A 17350-nucleotide genomic window follows, 5' to 3' on the forward strand; every position below is an offset into this window, starting at 1 on the left:
GGCGGGGGCGCTGTAATACAACTAATGCCGCTCCAAGTGAAAGAAAGTAGAGCCACAAACTGGAGTGTCCTTTGCACTCAAACATGTGTACAACTATTCATATGCAGTTGTTCAAATATATCTATGGTTTACTTAATGTTGATTTTCAACCTGCTGCTCCCTGAACCAATGCACCGGATAAAAATGCTGCTGCTGCAGAATGTGAAGCAGCACTGATGGGTGGAAAGGATGTTCCAGCGATGCAAATAAGACTAAACATATGGTAAACAATGTAAATGTATAAGAACATATGTACAGTACATTTTTACCTTTAGTATCAACGTGCCCCTCAAGTTCAGCATGGATAAAGTAAAGGCAAAAATAACTTGGCGTTAAGGTGCACAACTGAGGTTATGTCCCTACACCTGCTAACATGTACTATAATAACTTTATTAATGGAGCAATAATCACAGATATTAGAAGACAATATTCATTTAAAAGTACTCTAAAAGACATTAAAATTATTTTTATTTTAAATAAAATTCAATAAAGTATAGACCTCTTCCCTTGGATCTCAATTCAGTGTCTTGCCCAAGGAAACCTAGGAAACAAAGTGATAGGGATCAAGGCGAAATTAGGAGTGTGGAGTGATTTTCGGTGAGGAGCAAGCAGTAACCTAAATGATCGGTTATGTTATATTTGCCCTTTATGAGAATCGCCCTTGGCTTTGAAACCGCTGCTTTTTTCAAAATTGTCTTTTAACCATTTCTATGTGCACACGTGTTCTAAGAAATGCGAATTTGTTCCACAGTATGTTTTACAGATACGGCTGGAGTGACATAAATAAACTTTAAACTTGATCTAATGGCAACAATAGCCTCCAACTAAAACATCCACAATTTAGTTTAGTTTATACAGAATGTTATATAAATGTTAAATCTAATTTTACTGGTCAGAACATAAATCAGACTTTGTGTTGGCTGATTCCTGTGTAACCCTGCACTTTCTAATCCTTCTGTGATCAAACTTACTGTAAGTATTTCAATATTTCAAACCAAGAAAACGTGTACAACCTGTTCTCATACTTAAGCCAAATAAACTGATCCATCTTTGAGTCTACAAAAAAACCACAAATGCTCTGCATACACAAACAAAACAAATTCACCTTTCAAATAGTAGTTGGTTCCAGGCATAGTTTTATATTCCTCAACGGAGCCAAGAGGCAGAAATTACCAAACAATACATGACTAATAATAGTAATTTTTTAGGTTTCAGTCATGTTGCATCTGAACCACTGATCTTTTTCTCTGATGGCCAACATGTAGCCCCCATAGACCGTTTAATCGGCATCTAAGCACAGTTTCAAAGCACTATACAGTATATGACATGAAGACACTAGTCAGTCTGTTGATGAGTCAGTGTCTAGGATTAAGTGACATATAGACTACCTCTCCCATCATCCCTCCCTCTCCAAGCGTGATGGAGAACCCAGCCTGGGTTACCCAGGTAACATAAAAACATGAATGGCCCTCTATAGAGCCAGTATGGTGGCTTCAGTAGAAACATGTTGGTGCAACATAGTGGATGGCTTATTTTCATTTTATTTTCAAAAACGCAATTATTGTTAGTTTGAGTTGATTATACACTAATGAAAACATCATTATGAATATTATTTTGCTTGGCTTGATTTGGTCCGTTTAGCATCAGTAAGATGGAATATGTGTGTTTCCCTGTCCCTGCTTTGCCTTTTTTCCCCTCAGTGTTTTTGCTATGAGCGTGACCACCCCCGCCTGCTCCTCCCTGAAAATCACTCCACACTTCTAATTTCGCCTTGATCCCTATCTCTTTGTCAGAGCGTCAAATAGGATCACCAATACTCACCTGCTGTGTTCAGGCACGCTCAGCCAGCGCCCTCGTCCACAATCACTCTCCCCTGCTCCCCAGGATTCACCCAAACTAGACTCATTGTTCTGTTACCTGGCTTCTGGATTCCCTTCTCGCCCCCTTCATCGCCCCTTTCCCCAGCACTTTGGTTTGGTAGTTTAGGGACTGTTGTGTTTACTCACATTATTTGCATTTTCACCTGTAAATACACTGTTCATTCATATAATAAATATCAATTTTACTTTGTGTGTGAGTCCAAAGTCTGTTTCCAGCCTGTGGGAGAAACCTCCTGCTTGTAGAGAGGCCATGAAGGATCCCTGGCAATGCCCTCTGTAGGGACCGGGTCCGGTGAAGCTCCTCAACAGAGCGGAGGAAAATTCAGTTTTCTCAGCTCCCCATACTACTCTCCACAGGTTCAGTTATTGTATGTTTGTATAAGCCCGATTACATAAAAAATACAGGACGGGTTACCATGAAACCTTTTGGTAATATGTGGTATCAGTCAGGAAATACCCTATTCAATTTGGGTGTAGATCTGGATTACGGAATTTTTATTTTTTATTTTACGCATTCTTGACATTTTCACTTATTTCCCAGCGAATAATTCCTGGATATGGATGAAAAGAATCAGGCATATTTAGGGGACCGGTATCTTTAAGTTTAAGGTGCAGCTTGATTGAAATAAATGTACTATTGGGCCTTGACGGAAGTACATGCTCTAGTGCCATGACACACTGTCTGTGTAAAAGTTAGTGAAAGTAGGTGTTGTTGTTTGTTTTATTTTACTGAGAAAGTGCGATCTCTGCTGAGCCTGCTTGACCTGATGGTGTCCGTAATGCTTGATCAGCTGTTGATTTCACTTCACCTTTACATCCACCCATGCATATATACATACTGTACCTTTTCTGTATCACTTCATTTGTTCAGGGACAGCTCATGTCAGAGGCATCTCCGCACCAAACCCATTGGCACAAGCCGATGGGTGTGATTTCTCTCGACATGTTCTCAGGCTGCAGCCGCCTCCTTGAGTTTGGGTGTGTCAGCCTGTAACATGACAGAGAGCTGACTCAAACAGAACAGTCGCTTCTGTAACTGAAAGCTTACGGATCTCTCGGTGACTTGGAGAACAGTGTCTGTGAGTAAATACAATATTGTGTCGTGATTTCCATAAGAAAGATAAAAGAGGTCATTCGGGAGAGTTAACAACTGTTATTGTGGATATCTGTGTGATATTTATTGTATAAAAACTTAAGATTTGTCTGTGAAGGGATACAAAATAATGTTGAGGAGAGAACAGGGATTTCATGTGCTGGAGATGTAAGAGAAAACACCAACAAGGATAGAGCAACCTAAAGTTTTGCCCTGCAGGGTGCTCACATTTTATAACTTAAATATATTTAACATTTGGCAGATGAAACGAAGAGGCCAAATTTAGCAGCGTCTCTATAACACTTTATTATCCTCAATAAAAAGCGTGAGAGGAAACATTCTTACTTTTATAATCTCAGCTGCATTTGGGTCTAAAAACAGGAACTGACTAATAAAAGAGACTGAGGTTGGTACCACCATAACTCTCTGACATACACAATGTTTACCATCAACATGTGTTGCCTTAGCGTGCAAGGTCAGCATGGACTATGTGGCGACGCTGCAAACAAACTGTTCACCACGCCACCTTCTGGCAGGCAGTGCAGGGACAAGTTCTCTGAGCAGGTCTTCAGGCTACTGAACCATAACCCCTATGACTCATCGCATCTGTATATTCAAAGGCCTGGCATTTATTTATTCACTGGTTCCTTCACCTATTGTAAATTCCTTATCTTTATTCTCTGTATTAAATCGTATTGTTTCCAATTTAATATAATACATTTTTTCTTTTTATTATCTCCACAAGGGAGGTTAGGTTTTCATTGCAGTTTGTCTGACTGTAAGTTGGATTACGCAAAGAACTTGGCGGAGGGGTGGGGTATGGGCCAAGGGAGAACCCATTAACTTTTGGAGTGGATTTGACTAAGGGGCCAATGCCAGGATTTTTTCTTTTTCACTTTCTTTCTTCATTTTTCTTCATTTTTGTTAATTTCTCAAGAAATAATGCAGAGCATCTGTGGAGTGCTAATTCATATGTACAGGTGGAATTTGGTGCATATCTGGATAGTTATCCAGATTTTCTGAATCAAAATCAATCCTATTTGGGGGGTGATCTTTATTCAGTTACTATATGGTAACAAATGGAGCGAGGACCCTTTGAAATATTTACATTATGTGTGTATTTGAAGTTTTGGGAAAGATAATCTCCTTTAATGGTCTAATCTTTTGTTTTGTTCCTTTCAACTATATGAGAATGGATATATTGCCTGTGTTTAATGTGAGCAATTTGCAGAGCATACTCATCCATACTCTCTGACTGCCGTTCCAGTTCTTGTTGTGTTTAACTACTTTTTTTCCAGAGCATTTCCTTTCACTGGTTGAAGTGATTGGAGTAACATTCTTCTTTCTTTTCATGTTTAACATAATCAGGGGGACAGCATTTTGTCCAACTGTTAGTCGGGGTGCAACGTATAGAGTCTCTTTTTAATTCTGGGATTGATGTTTTGTCGTCTTCTCTCTGTGTCAGACACAATGGCATCACCAGCCCCTCTGTCCAAGGCCAACACCAGCTTCTGTCTGGATCTGTTCAAACAGCTGAATGACAAGGACAAGGCAGCAAATGTCTTCTTCTCACCTTTTAGCATCTCCTCAGCCCTGGCTATGTTGATGCTGGGGACCAGAGGCAACACTCACACACAGATATCAGAGGTACAGCACACACACACACACACACACACACACACACACACACACACACACACACACACACACACACACACACACACACACACACACTCTCCCTAACCCTAACCTGGTTTAGTGAGGACACTTAATGCCTAACCCTAACCTAAACCTAGTTCTAAACTCTAAAACAACCCTTTCATCAAATATCCCAGCATCAGAGAAAGAAAAAGGCGTGGATTCAGATTTCAAGCTCTGTCATGTTCACAGGGTACTGGGTGTGTAATCAACTAAAACTATTTAAGAAGGAAAAGCTTTCGAGACATTCATTTCTTGTTCCAGAAATCAATACATGTAATCTAATACTGTTCTTATGAGTAAATTTCTTTCAGCTACCATACACATTTCCTTTACGTTAATGCTACAATTATAATGATTGAGTTGAATCGTATAAAAGTCGCAGAACGTCCAGCTGAACTGCACAGAACAAAAGCTTCAGTTTTAATGGAAAGGGTGGTGGACATTTTAACGTACTGTAGGTGTGGACAGTGTCTGAGTAACATTCTGACTTAGTAGGTATAATCTCTCCAGAGAGTCGTCTGTTGAAATGAAAGACATATATCTGTGTGCATGCATGTCTTGGCTTGTTTGTGGGATTGTAACATTAGATTGCAGAGAGATTTCCTTTCTCTGGATGGACACACACTCTCTCTCTCTCTCTCTCACTCACTCACTCACTCACTCACTCACTCACTCACTCACTCACTCCTCACTCCTCCTCACCACTCACACTCACACACACACACACAGTGTTGAACTTGATATCCTGACGTTAACAGAAACTACCATTTGCACCTCAAGGTCCTCTGCTTCACTGAGACCAAGAAACCGAAGCAGGCAGAAATTCGACAGGATTCGCCGATGCAGTCACAGATGCAGACGCGCCTTCAGATGCAGACACAGTTACAGCAGACGTCCAGACTGCCACAGTATCTGCTCAAGGTGGTAACAAAACCTACATGCAAGGGATGATTAATGATTGAGGTGGGGGAGTATTTCGCACTTAATTTCCCACTGCGTTTGCTTGTTAATTTACAATCTCTTGCAAGTACAAACCGTAATGTGAAGCTGATATCAGCTAACTGAGCAGATGTTTGCAACAGATGGAAAATTCAGTGTCTTCACAGTCCACAAAAAGCAGAGCTTTAAATTTTCTTTGGTCAAGAGCTGAAGAGGACAGTGTATAACAACCAAATGGTGGGTAAACAGTGGGTAATTGTGTGTGGAAATACTTTGTTAAAAGATGATTATATTAATACTTTTGTTTGCTCTGTTTTTGCCTTTTCCACATTCTCTCCTAAAGGTGCTGGGGGTGTCATAAAGAGGAATTAAACAAAAGAAAATCTTGTGAATCTCTGGGGTCAAAGGTCAAATGATGAGAGCTATGCCACCAAAGTCATCCTGTTTCTTAATTATTTGAAATTAATTCATGCTGGCACATAGAAACTAAGTAGAAATGTGATTCTGGCTGACAGTTTGGATTCATGGAGCATGAGCGTGATGACTTTTTACTCGATTCTCATCATTTAACAGGAGAACAATAATCCCCATTCACGTAACACACGCTTTTCTTTCACCTGTTGCTGTCTCAGTGTGTCTGTGTAACTCGCAGGTCTTCTCTGGCTGTTCGCAGTGCCTGAAGCCCAAAGACTCTCCGGACGACGTCCACGCCGGCTTTAGTCAGCTGCTGAGCGCACTCAACACCCCAGACGCTCAGTTCAGCCTCAGCATTGCCAACAGACTGTATGGGGAGCAGTCCTACCAGTTTGTTAAGGTACGTGGGAATGCATTTATTCAGTGAGGGCGTGACCTGCAATCCTAAAATTTGATGTGTGGATAATGAAACATGGCCGTACACACTCGTACCTCTAATTGTGCAGAACTACACCAAGATTATCGACTCATTACTGAGCCAAAGTTCAAACATTCTTTCGTTTCTTGAAAGCACCAACAGAGAAAAAAGCAGTTATAGTTTTAGATAATAACATGTGCAACATTCATGTAAACTTAAAAGGGGAATTCTCAAAATCGAAACAACCTCCTCGAAGGATATAATAATACTGCAATATCTTCCATTGTTCAACATGCTGAAAAATTACATTACACGAACAGACAAACTAATCTTGTGAGTGTTTAAGAATTGTGGTCTGTGAGTATTCAGATGAGCTGCTAATGATTCCAGGACTTTTTAGAGGAAACCAGGAAGCACTACCAGGCTGAGCTGGAGTCTGTGGACTTCAGAACCAGCTTGGAGGAGGTCAGGGTCAATATCAACAGCTGGGTGCAGGAGCAGACACAAGGTAGGCGTCAGAACCTGATAAAACAAATTTGAAAACATCCCTTTCACTCACAGCAGCTGCTCCTTTACAGTTTTTTTTTTTATAGCAGACTAATTTAATTTAACTGTTAATAACCGACCAGTTACAAAGCAAAGTCCAATCAGTTTCTCCCGCAGATTTATTTTGCAGGTTTACGACTACATACTAAACTATGCATCATTTGTGAACTTAACAAGCTCAAATCCATTTGACCCAAATTCCAGCTCATTTTGTATATATATAAACAATACAATACATGTGCTGTAGATATTTCCACCACATGCAGGCTACGTGTGTTTAGAATTTTACTTGTGTGGGGTTTGCTCATTAACATACAGCATGAGATCTACCAATAAGGCCCCTTCTGTGGCTCCTATGTCTCAGACTGAAAAAACAAAACTGTGACGGGACTCTGGCACAACCTGCTGGAGGAAAATAAAAGCTTGTTCTTAACTGAACACATTGAGCACTTGCTTGTGCATTTTTATTGTTGGTTCCGTAATGTTGGTTCTTTTTTATGTCATTTTGAATTTCTTCTCTTTTTTGGCTTGCTTTTGTGATGATGATGAGGATGACGAGTACAACAATGATGGTGGGGGTTTTGCTTTTTATTGTTCACCAGATAAAATCAAGGACCTGCTGGCCAAGGATGCACTGGACAAAGGGACCATGCTAGTGCTGATCAACGCCATCTACTTCAAAGGCAACTGGGACAAACGGTTCGAGATGGATTCTACTCTTGATGCTGAGTTTAGAATAAGCAAGGTAAAGCTGGAGTTTGTAAAATGATGTTGTGTGATAGTGCACAGTTTACCTGAGCACTGTAGCTGACAAGGTATTCTGATGGTAGACCATGGCAAAGCTGATCAAATCTACACTGTAGCCTCAAACTTGGATGTGATACACATCATTAAAACAGAGGCAGAGTCATTGGGGTGGCCAATGACGGGTATCAAGGGCAGATCCAAGGGTGGGAATCTGATTGGCCCCTGAAGTGCTCCTGCCCTGTCAGTTGTCTTTGAAACAAAATCACCAATCAACAAAGTAACCATCAATATTAATAATAAATCTGACAATTTGTTGAGAATTCTTATTTCTCTAAGCTTTTATGAAGTTCACAGTATGCTTGAACAATTTCTCAAAAAATAGTCAGTGATGTGTGGCTTTGCTCAAAGCTGTAAAGCTAACATTAAACAAGGGATGACTTAAAGGGATAGTCATCGTCATAGTCTGTATCATAGTGCAGGTCAGATCTATGATTAAGAATAAAACCCAACAACACAAGACTGATTGTGCACAGAGGAAAGAATTATCCCAAAAGTCAAGAGTGTGAACTTTGGGAAGGTGACGACCTCAACAGAAAAACGTTTTGTTTTGTTTCCTGTTGTGTCCAGGATGACACTAAACCAGTGAAGATGATGCGCCAGAAGAGTAAATTCACTTTCGCCACCATTCCTGAGGTCAACTGCCAGGTGATGTCCATGGTTCTCAGTGTTCACAGGTTTCAGGCAAACAAGCTGCTACTGATTAAACATGATCAACAGAGCAACTCTTTTAGACCTGTGGTTCTTCCATAGCTGTAACTACTAATATGCTGCTTTCAGACAAACACTGAATAACAGACATTCTCCTGAAATAATCTGGAGGAGACGTATGTGAAAATCCAAATGTCTGAGTCAGTTGCTCCAGATAATTTTATTAGTTTTTCCTGCCACGCCCCTATTAAAAACTCTGAGGGAACGTCTGAGTAAACCCAAGTGAGAATACAGCAGGTGCAGAGAATTCACAACAAGCGACTAAAGCTTTATTTATTGTGCAATAACAAAACAAGTGGATACAAGTACAACAACCAAGGGACATTAGACAAACTGAACACAAAAAAATAAAGAAATATGCAAATGCGTAAATAATGAAGGACAAAACAAGGATTACAGTGTTACAGTACAATTAATACATCATGTCCTGCTTCCTGTCTTCCTCTCAAAGTCAAAATCCCTCAACTGAAAGCTCCGGACATTTTCCTCTTGATGTGAATGCGTCTGATCCCGATAGTCTCCTGCTGTATTCTTCACATGTGAAAGGCAAACTCTGGAGAATGTCTGGAGCCAATAGTCCAGATGTTTTCCAGAGAATGAGTCTGAAAACGATTATAGAAGATCAGATTTTATTCGAAATACCAACTTGTTTTTTCAGGATGAGGAAAACAGATCTGTAAATGACGTGAAATTCAAACTTAATTTCTTTTTGACCAGATCCTCGAGATGCCTTATGAAGGGAAGGACCTGAGCATGCTCATCTTCCTGCCCAACAAGATCGAGGACGATACCACAGGCTTGGAGAGGGTAGGACATGAATATGCACTCACACTAAAAAAAAGAAATAAACGCAAAATTTTAAACCAACAGCCTGATGATATTGTGTCCACCACAGCTGGAGAAGGAACTAACCTATGAGAAATTTGTGGAGTGGACTAGTCCAGATTTAATGGGCCAAAACGAGGTCGAGGTGAGGCTGCCTCGCTTCAAGATGGAGGAGACTTACAACCTGAATGAAGTCCTGAAGGGCATGGGCATGGTGGATGCTTTCGATGTCACAAAGAGTGACTTCTCTGGTGAGACATACATTATAGTACATTACATTAGTATCTATTGTATTAAGTAAAGTGTCTTTTTTAAAACGGCCTCTATCCTCTGCTGACAGGCATGTCTCCAGCCAACGACCTGGTGCTGTCAAAAGTCGTTCACAAGGCTTTTGTGGAGGTTAATGAAGAGGGAACCGAAGCTGCTGCCGCCACTGCAGTCATTGTGACGGAGCGCTCTATAATGATTCCTGTCACGTTCATCGCAGACCACCCCTTTCTCTTCTTCATCCGACACAACACCAACAAGGCGGTGCTCTTTGCCGGTCGATTCTGCTCCCCTGAGTGATCCGACGTGCCTCTCAGAGCACTATGAGGGTTACATCTAACATAGTTTAGGGGTTTTCAGGGTTGATAATTCATCCTCTGCATTGCTCTAGCTATAAATTACATGTAAAATTCCTATCCTATATTTGCAGGCGCACAAATCTACAGGAAATCGGAATGGAAAAGATGGCTCTGCACAGCGAACCCTCACATTAACCTCTAGAATTACAAAACGGAGTTTCTGCTGCCCAGAGTCTGTTGCTTGCATTAAATGCCAACCTGAGCTATTGCACTCACACGTTGTAGTAATAAAATGGCTTTTATATGTAACTTGACAATATATATCTTCAACACGAAATATTAATTAATTCAGACTGTGGCTACAGTTTCATGAAAGTATGCAGAAAAGTAGAAAAATAAAATATAATAAACACTGTGTTTTTCCTCTTATTCTATGCTTCTTGGGTTATAATAAAGTTGCTGCTGAGTTCCATCAGGCTAACAGTATTTCTTGGGTTGGAGCAGGAGGAGCAGGAGGCCAGTAGAGGGAGCTTTTGCCTCTGGAACTTCAGTGACTAAATTGTCTGCTCTGCAAGTTGCAGCAAGCTGCAAGTGAGGAGACGCTATGTGATATATGATGAATGCATCAAATGTTCTGTTCATCATGCACAGACATTGTTACACAGTGTCCCACTCACAGAAGAGTGAAAAGACAAAGTAACATTCATGTCATTAGTACGGAAATAATTTACTCTATCCACATTCAAAATGGACTGTATTTATCAGCACTTCCTGAATTGGGGTTCAGTATCTTGCCCAAAGACACTGAAGGACAGGATACAGGCTGGAGAATCTGGGGGTCAAACCTCTGGTATTGTCGTTGCCACAGACAACAAACCTAAATCAGAGCAATATTTCTAAGTGACGCAAGTGTAAGATACTGAACCTCAAGTGGCACCTGTCTGCTGTGCCAACAGTGTGTGACCATATTATTACATTACATGTCATTTGGCAGTCCATGTGTGTGACTGATGTATGAATGTGTGTGTGAAAGGGTGAGTGGCAAAAACTATACTAGGAAGATAAAAAGCGGAAGGGAGTATATGTGGGTGTGTCAGCAGCGCATATAAATAATGAACCTGCCTGTTCACGAAGAAGTCAGTGTGTTCCTGAAAGACTCCTGAACTCCTGCTGCTCTGAAGGTGAAGTAGAAACTGAGATCAGCACTGAACTGTTTAGTTTGGAGACACCTAGTTTCTGTTCTGAGTTTACTTCAGATGTGAACCTGTCCCATTCACATTTTGGCATTATTTGTAGAATATAGTCTATATAAACTGGATTTTAAGTAATTTTAAATGCAGTGACCTGTATAGCTCAGAGATTGACATTTACTGTCTGTTTACCACTACATTCCATTAAACATATATAAATTTAACACCAAAGATGATGCTTACTACACTTAGTGTGTTATAGATATAAAAGCATGATTTAAAATGAGTCATGTAATAATTAATGCTCTGCTTTCTTTGTAGACACAATGGCATCATCATCCCCTCTGTCCAAGGCCAACACCAGCTTCTGTTTGGATCTGTTCAAACAGCTGAGTGACAAGGACAAGGCAGCAAATGTCTTCTTCTCTCCTTTTAGCATCTCCTCAGCCCTGGCTATGGTGATGCTGGGGGCCAGAGGCAACACACACACACAGATGTCAGAGGTACACTTCTTGTCACCACCACAAACTGCAGCTTCAGACGTTCCCATGATTTGATCTTAACACCTCACTGAGACTATTCTGATGCTGCATCTGTGCCTATTATGTGCACATCTTCACTTGTCTGGCTACCTGGAAGTCACTCTCAAAGTTTAGTCACTGAATGGATCCCAGATTTGACACATTTAATTCCTTAATTGTAGTAATACAGGGATTCTCGGGGAAAAAACTTTTTAAAGCTTAATTTATGTCTATTCAGTTCAGTTTGGGGTGAAAATAATTTTGCATGCAGTAGTATTCTTCATTTGATTTACTATAAAACCCTGAGAGAGTGCCCTAACAGCACATGGGTGGTAAAAACCAGCACAATGAGACATTTAGTGGAGGTAATTAATATGTAGGCTACATGGGACACAACATTGTGTGAAACAAGAAGTGAAAACAAGGAAGTGGGAGTGAGAGAGTGTCAGTGTGCAGGTCCATGGGGGTTTTAGTTTACTTTTTGGGCACAATGGAAAATGTCTGCAGCTTCACTGACACAAAAACAGGAAATGTGGTATTTTTCGGAGGCAATAATCTTGCCAGTGCAATCATGTGTTGCAGTAATAAAACTGCGTGTGCATGCATGGTGTGTTATTGCGCATGCATGAAATAAAGCAAAGGTAATAGTATCATGTTTCAGCATGTTGCTGTGAGGATCAAAGAACAGGCAGTTAACAGAAAGAATATTGACCTTGACTTGTGCATTGGCCAGCTGGCAACATCTGCTCTATATTTACTGAAGTTATTTGATGGGAATAAGAAATGTGAGCCAGCAGTGTGGTTACCTGAGTTTGTTGGAACTTGTCATTCTCCAGTTCATTTCATATACTGTATATGCATGTCTGATCCCCCTCTGGCTGTGGCAATGGAGGGTGGAGGGCCAACTAAAATGTCATCTTACGTTTACTAGTTAACCCTTGCAACTACTAAGACGTGAGCTCATAACCAGTGATCCGATTTATTATAAGTGCAGCAACAAAACCCCTACTTATATTATTCTATCATAAATACATCATGCAGTCCATTTTTCTATGAGTGCTGGTTTCTGACTGCCTCAGCAACATTTTTAAAGACCAGCAGGTGAAAACCATCTCTTCGACCGATGTTCAGGTCTGGCCTTGTTGCTCTGACTTAGAAGCGCTCAGGGTGGGGTCTGCAGTTATGTGCATTAAAAAGGTGAATAGTTTGATTTAGCACTCTAATAAGATATGTAACCACAACCATTTTATCCCAATGTCTTTAGCTGAACAGGGGTTTATCCATCAGCTGCATGTTTAAGTGTTTTATATAGTTTTACTCACTTCTCTCTGATCAGCCGTTTGAGTTGGCTCCATTTTTGATCCACCTACCCAGTCTAAATGTGGGCCCACAAAATACGACACAACCCAAACATCCCTACTGCGATGATATTGTAACTTCCTGTACACAACATCTGATGTCTAACTGAACAGTGAACACTACCAATTGTACCATCAGGCCCTCAGCTTCTGTGAGGCAGAGAAGATGCAGTCTGAAGAAGAGCAGCAGCAGCAACAGCAGCAACAGCAGCCGAGGCAGCCGAGGCAGCAGGTGAGGTTCTCAGTGAAACAGCAAAAACTAACAAACAAGTGCTCTGTGTGGTGTCATGTGGAGAGGGGCTTTCTACTAATCTCCAATTTGGGGATGTCTTGATATGACTTTTAAAAAACACACAGACACAAACAACAATGTAAAGAGTAGCCCAACTGAAGGTTTAGTGTGTCTCTGAGTGTTGCATAATTCACAGGAATGTAGTCCTGGCTTCTCTGTTTATAGATACTTGCTTATGTGCCATTCAATCCTTAATAAGCAGTTGCAGGAAACAACAATTAAATATTGCACCATCAATAAGTTTCAAACTATGGTAACCCATAAAAAATGGATTTGGTAAATCAAGTACACACAAGTTAAGTCGTTTCCTTTTGTTGACACTGAATGAAATGGATGAAACCAAAGTTAGCAAACGTATCTATGACAGCCGACTGAAGATGATGGTTTTTGCCTTGTTGATTTGGACAGAATATAGCGTCCTAAATTTTTAAATGTATATTAGACTGGTCTTTCCCTGGCTAAACACTAGTTTGTCTGCTTTCTCGATAGATTGTGAAGATCGAGATCTGTCTGGATGACATCCACGCTGAATTCAGTGAACTACTGAAGACACTCAACAAGGCAGACGCTCTTTACTCCCTCAGTGTTGCCAACAGACTGTACGGGGAGCTTTCCCTCCAGTTTGTTGAGGTTTGTGTTCATGATCAAAGTCATAGTCAAAGTCAACTTTATTGTCAATTGTGCCATATGTAGAGGACATAGATTGGATTTAAAGACCGTTTCTCTCTGATCCCCGGTGTAAACATATGTAGAAAGGAACATAAGTATGCAAAAACAGAGCCACATAAGTATGCAACATGACAAAACTCTTGCTCTGTAAATGAAATGAATACTGACGCACAGATGCATGGACATAAGATAAAAGGGAACATGAGTGAGGGAGTGAACAGCGGGTCAGCAAACAAGCAAGCAGAATAATGATAGTGAAAATGTTCTCCTTGCTGTAATGACTCCACTCCACAAAGTAAAATGATGAAAGTGTTTTTCTTTGTGTGATCTGAATCAATAAATGGGTTGTTAATGGTTCCAGGATTTCTTAGGAGAAACCATGAAGCACTACAACGCAGAGTTAGAGTCTGTTGACTTTAAAACCAGTCATGAGGCAGCAAGGCTCAACATCAACGGCTGGGTGGAGAAGAACACACAAGGTGGGTCGCACAGATTACTCTTTACCAGTATGTGTAAGTCCGAACTGCTGAGGCGTATTCCACCTTCCTAAACACTTCTTTGTTCATAACATATTCAAAAGGTTTGTCATGAAAAATTGTCCCTTATGGCCTTAAAATGGCTTAAATGTAACTCTACACCTTCCTACCTCATATCATGAGTAGGATCTAAGAATATGCTGATATGGCACCTTCACTCCACCCTCACAGCTCACATGCAGTTTAGGAGCCGTTTTCCAGCTACTGAGCCCCACACACAAGATGACAGGATTGTTTTCTTAGGTTTGTGACATCACAAATCCTGCCTGTCTGAATCAGTTTTTTTTTTTAGACTGGCATTCGTTTGTCCATGCAGTGTTACGGAGGAAAGCCTCAGTCGGGGTGTTGTCCCCTTCAATGCAATGCAATCATAACAACGAACTGAAAAAATATTAAGTTGAAAACAATGGGGCAATAATCAAATACAAATACTTCGGGACAACCTTTTTCAGAAGGTTCAGGAGGTTCTCCGCTCAGACGCGTTTACAACACAGACATATGATTTGACTTATCTCTACATTAGAGAAACATAGTGACTGAGCTTGTCAATTCGTAATCGTTATTGAAATTTGTGCTTCAAATTCTTAGGTAAAATCAAGAATTTGCTGGTCAAAGGTGTGGTGGACAGCATGACCAGTATGGTGCTGGTAAACGCCATCTACTTCAAAGGCAAATGGGACAAGCACTTTGAGAAGAGTTCCACAAAAGATGCCCAGTTCAGAATCAACAAGGTAAAACTGTACAGAGAAAACGGACCTCAGAGTAATACAGCCAGTCAACATAAAGTTGGATGAAATGATATTGTTGCTGAATATTCATTTGATTTCAGAGCGCCACCTCTTTGCACTGGCCAGTGTTGGTATTTGTGAGTTTTTGTGTGTCAGCCCCCAAAATTATGAATGTGATGAATGATTTTTGTGAGATCAGCAGGACCATATATTCTGCAAGGAAGTCAGTTTGTTTCACATAATCCTCCAAAGTGCAGCTTGAAATGCACGAAATTATGAGAGTAAATTATCACCGGGCTGAAAAAGCCAAGTTTTGCCCCCCTCAATAATCATGTCACTGTGTAAAGGTAAATGAGACTGAATTATAGGTTGTTTTTCTTGTCTTTTCAACCATTCACACACCCATTCATAAAGCACTACTATGCACTTTTTCTAGCACATACCCTTCACCCTTCACACACTGCTAGCACAGCCGTTCGGGGCAATTTTGGAGTTCAGTGTCTTGTCCAAGGACACTTAGGCATGCGCACTGGAGGAGCCTGGGATCAAACCGCTGACCTTCTGGTTAATGGGCATCCCGTTCTACCTCTTCAGCCCCCCCCCTCAGTCTGCTGTACATGTCTACATGACACAAATCGACGTGAACATGCTTTCAGATGGTGTTTGTGTGTGCCGATTTCAGAATGAGACTAAGCCAGTGAAGATGATGCACCAGAATAATACTTTCGCCTTGGGCTTCATTGCTGAGATCTCCTGCAAGGTAATTCATAATTTAATGAGTCAGTTAATATTGTATCAGTCTGTCACTCACCTGTTAACTGACCAGGCAACAACTCAACCGATCATTTGTCACTTCTCAATAGGTTTCCATGAAATATAAAAGAGCAGATTATGAATAAAGTGTTGATCTATTCAGTTTATATTTGTTTTATTATGGAAACGCACTGTTTCAGGTCCTGGAGATGCCTTACAAAGGGAAGGAGCTCAGCATGCTCATCTTTCTCCCCACTGATATAGACGACAGTTCAACTGGTCTGGAGAAGGTAGGACATGCACACACATGTACTTCCACACAGAGAAATCCACAAGACAAACTAATGATTGATTTTGTCTTCACCCCCAGCTGGAGAAGGAGCTGACCTATGAGAACTTTGTGGAGTGGACTCATTCAGACAGGTTGTCTCTCTCTGATGTTGAGGTGGGCCTGCCTCAATTCAAGATGGAGGAGAGTTATGACATGGGGGCTGTCTTGGCCAGCATGGGCATGGTGGATGCCTTTGATGCAAGAATGTGCGACTTCTCAGGTAGGACATGAAACAAATCAAAATTATGAAATGTCAGGTAAAAAAGTCCTGAGGTTCTCCCAAATCAATGTGCATTCCTGTCACGTAGGGTGAGATCAGGCAAGTTTGTTAAAATTATTCTCTGTACCTCTTTTCTGCAACAGGCATGTCTTCTTCCAGCAACCTGGTGCTGTCAAAAGTCGTCCACAAGGCTTTCGTGGACGTTAATGAGGAGGGAACCGAGGCTGCGGCCGCCACTGCTGTCATCATGATGCTGACCTGTGTACTAAGGCCTAGAGGCAGCTTCATTGCAGATCATCCCTTCCTCTTCTTCATCCGGCATAACCCCACCAAAACTGTTTTGTTTTCTGGCCGCTATTGCTCCCCTCAGTGAGCACTACATTGCTGAAAACAATACGAGATACTGCTGATGTTCTCTTTATCCTGAATACTGTGATGAAATCACATCGCAGCTAGATCTTTCCTTGGTGATCATGTTAAGTACAGGTACTGTATATGTAATTGCACAACTACGCATATAACAAATATAGACTAAAAAGAACAAGAGTTTACATGAAGTGTTGAACTAAGACCTGGTAAATTCTTTTGAGTGTTCTTTTGCTTTTACGCATGAAATAAAAGTGTGTGATTCCCAAATATTGTATGTATATTTTTTTTTTCTTCAATCTGGTTCAGCCAAGAGTGACAATAATATCGTAGAGATTGATTATTCCTTGTAAAGATGTTAATACTACACTTGTAGTAGTATACATAATTTGACAAGGGGGGAGGAATTTGTGGCAGGTTGAAAATGAAGCTCGACATTTTTTTAATACC

General features: G+C 40.8%; 2 protein-coding genes across 3 annotated transcripts; both read left to right on the top strand.

Annotated features, from left to right (window-relative positions):
- Nucleotides 1–2844: 2844 nt before the first annotated feature.
- Nucleotides 2845–10351, top strand: LOC118098619 (leukocyte elastase inhibitor-like). 2 transcript variants are annotated; one of them, XM_035142628.2, is made up of 10 exons: nucleotides 2845–2998; nucleotides 4478–4659; nucleotides 5494–5634; nucleotides 6305–6466; nucleotides 6875–6992; nucleotides 7633–7775; nucleotides 8405–8482; nucleotides 9263–9352; nucleotides 9441–9621; nucleotides 9711–10351. In XM_035142628.2, exons 2-10 carry the CDS (start codon nucleotides 4483–4485, stop codon nucleotides 9935–9937), a joined length of 1317 nt encoding a protein of 438 aa, XP_034998519.1. In that variant the 5' UTR covers nucleotides 2845–2998; nucleotides 4478–4482; the 3' UTR covers nucleotides 9938–10351. The 2 variants fall into 2 exon arrangements, with proteins under 2 accessions (XP_034998519.1, XP_034998521.1); XM_035142630.2 differs by having other exon boundaries at nucleotides 6326–6466.
- A 609-nt stretch (nucleotides 10352–10960) lies between these two features.
- On the top strand, nucleotides 10961–17170 carry LOC118098623 (leukocyte elastase inhibitor-like). The gene is made up of 10 exons (XM_035142634.2): nucleotides 10961–11117; nucleotides 11448–11629; nucleotides 13145–13237; nucleotides 13787–13927; nucleotides 14328–14445; nucleotides 15091–15233; nucleotides 15913–15990; nucleotides 16184–16273; nucleotides 16354–16534; nucleotides 16678–17170. Exons 2-10 carry the CDS (start codon nucleotides 11453–11455, stop codon nucleotides 16905–16907), a joined length of 1251 nt encoding a protein of 416 aa, XP_034998525.1. The 5' UTR covers nucleotides 10961–11117; nucleotides 11448–11452; the 3' UTR covers nucleotides 16908–17170.
- The last annotated feature ends 180 nt before the right edge of the window (nucleotides 17171–17350 follow it).

This window comes from Hippoglossus stenolepis, chromosome 19, assembly GCF_022539355.2.
Source record: "Hippoglossus stenolepis isolate QCI-W04-F060 chromosome 19, HSTE1.2, whole genome shotgun sequence".
Classification (NCBI taxonomy): Eukaryota; Metazoa; Chordata; class Actinopteri; order Pleuronectiformes; family Pleuronectidae; genus Hippoglossus; species Hippoglossus stenolepis.

What these genes read in the sequence shown, in the direction of transcription:
- LOC118098623 (XM_035142634.2), top strand. Translation starts at nt 11,453, where the DNA reads ATGGCATCATCATCCCCTCTGTCCAAGGCCAACACCAGCTTCTGTTTG. An exon ending in TTTCCCTCCAGTTTGTTGAG is followed by an intron (nt 13,928 to 14,327) that starts GTTTGTGTTCAT and finishes TAATGGTTCCAG; the next exon opens with GATTTCTTAGGAGAAACCAT. An exon ending in GGTGGAGAAGAACACACAAG is followed by an intron (nt 14,446 to 15,090) that starts GTGGGTCGCACA and finishes TCAAATTCTTAG; the next exon opens with GTAAAATCAAGAATTTGCTG.
- LOC118098619 (XM_035142628.2), top strand. Translation starts at nt 4,483, where the DNA reads ATGGCATCACCAGCCCCTCTGTCCAAGGCCAACACCAGCTTCTGTCTG. An exon ending in GGTGCAGGAGCAGACACAAG is followed by an intron (nt 6,993 to 7,632) that starts GTAGGCGTCAGA and finishes ATTGTTCACCAG; the next exon opens with ATAAAATCAAGGACCTGCTG. An exon ending in TTCCTGAGGTCAACTGCCAG is followed by an intron (nt 8,483 to 9,262) that starts GTGATGTCCATG and finishes CTTTTTGACCAG; the next exon opens with ATCCTCGAGATGCCTTATGA.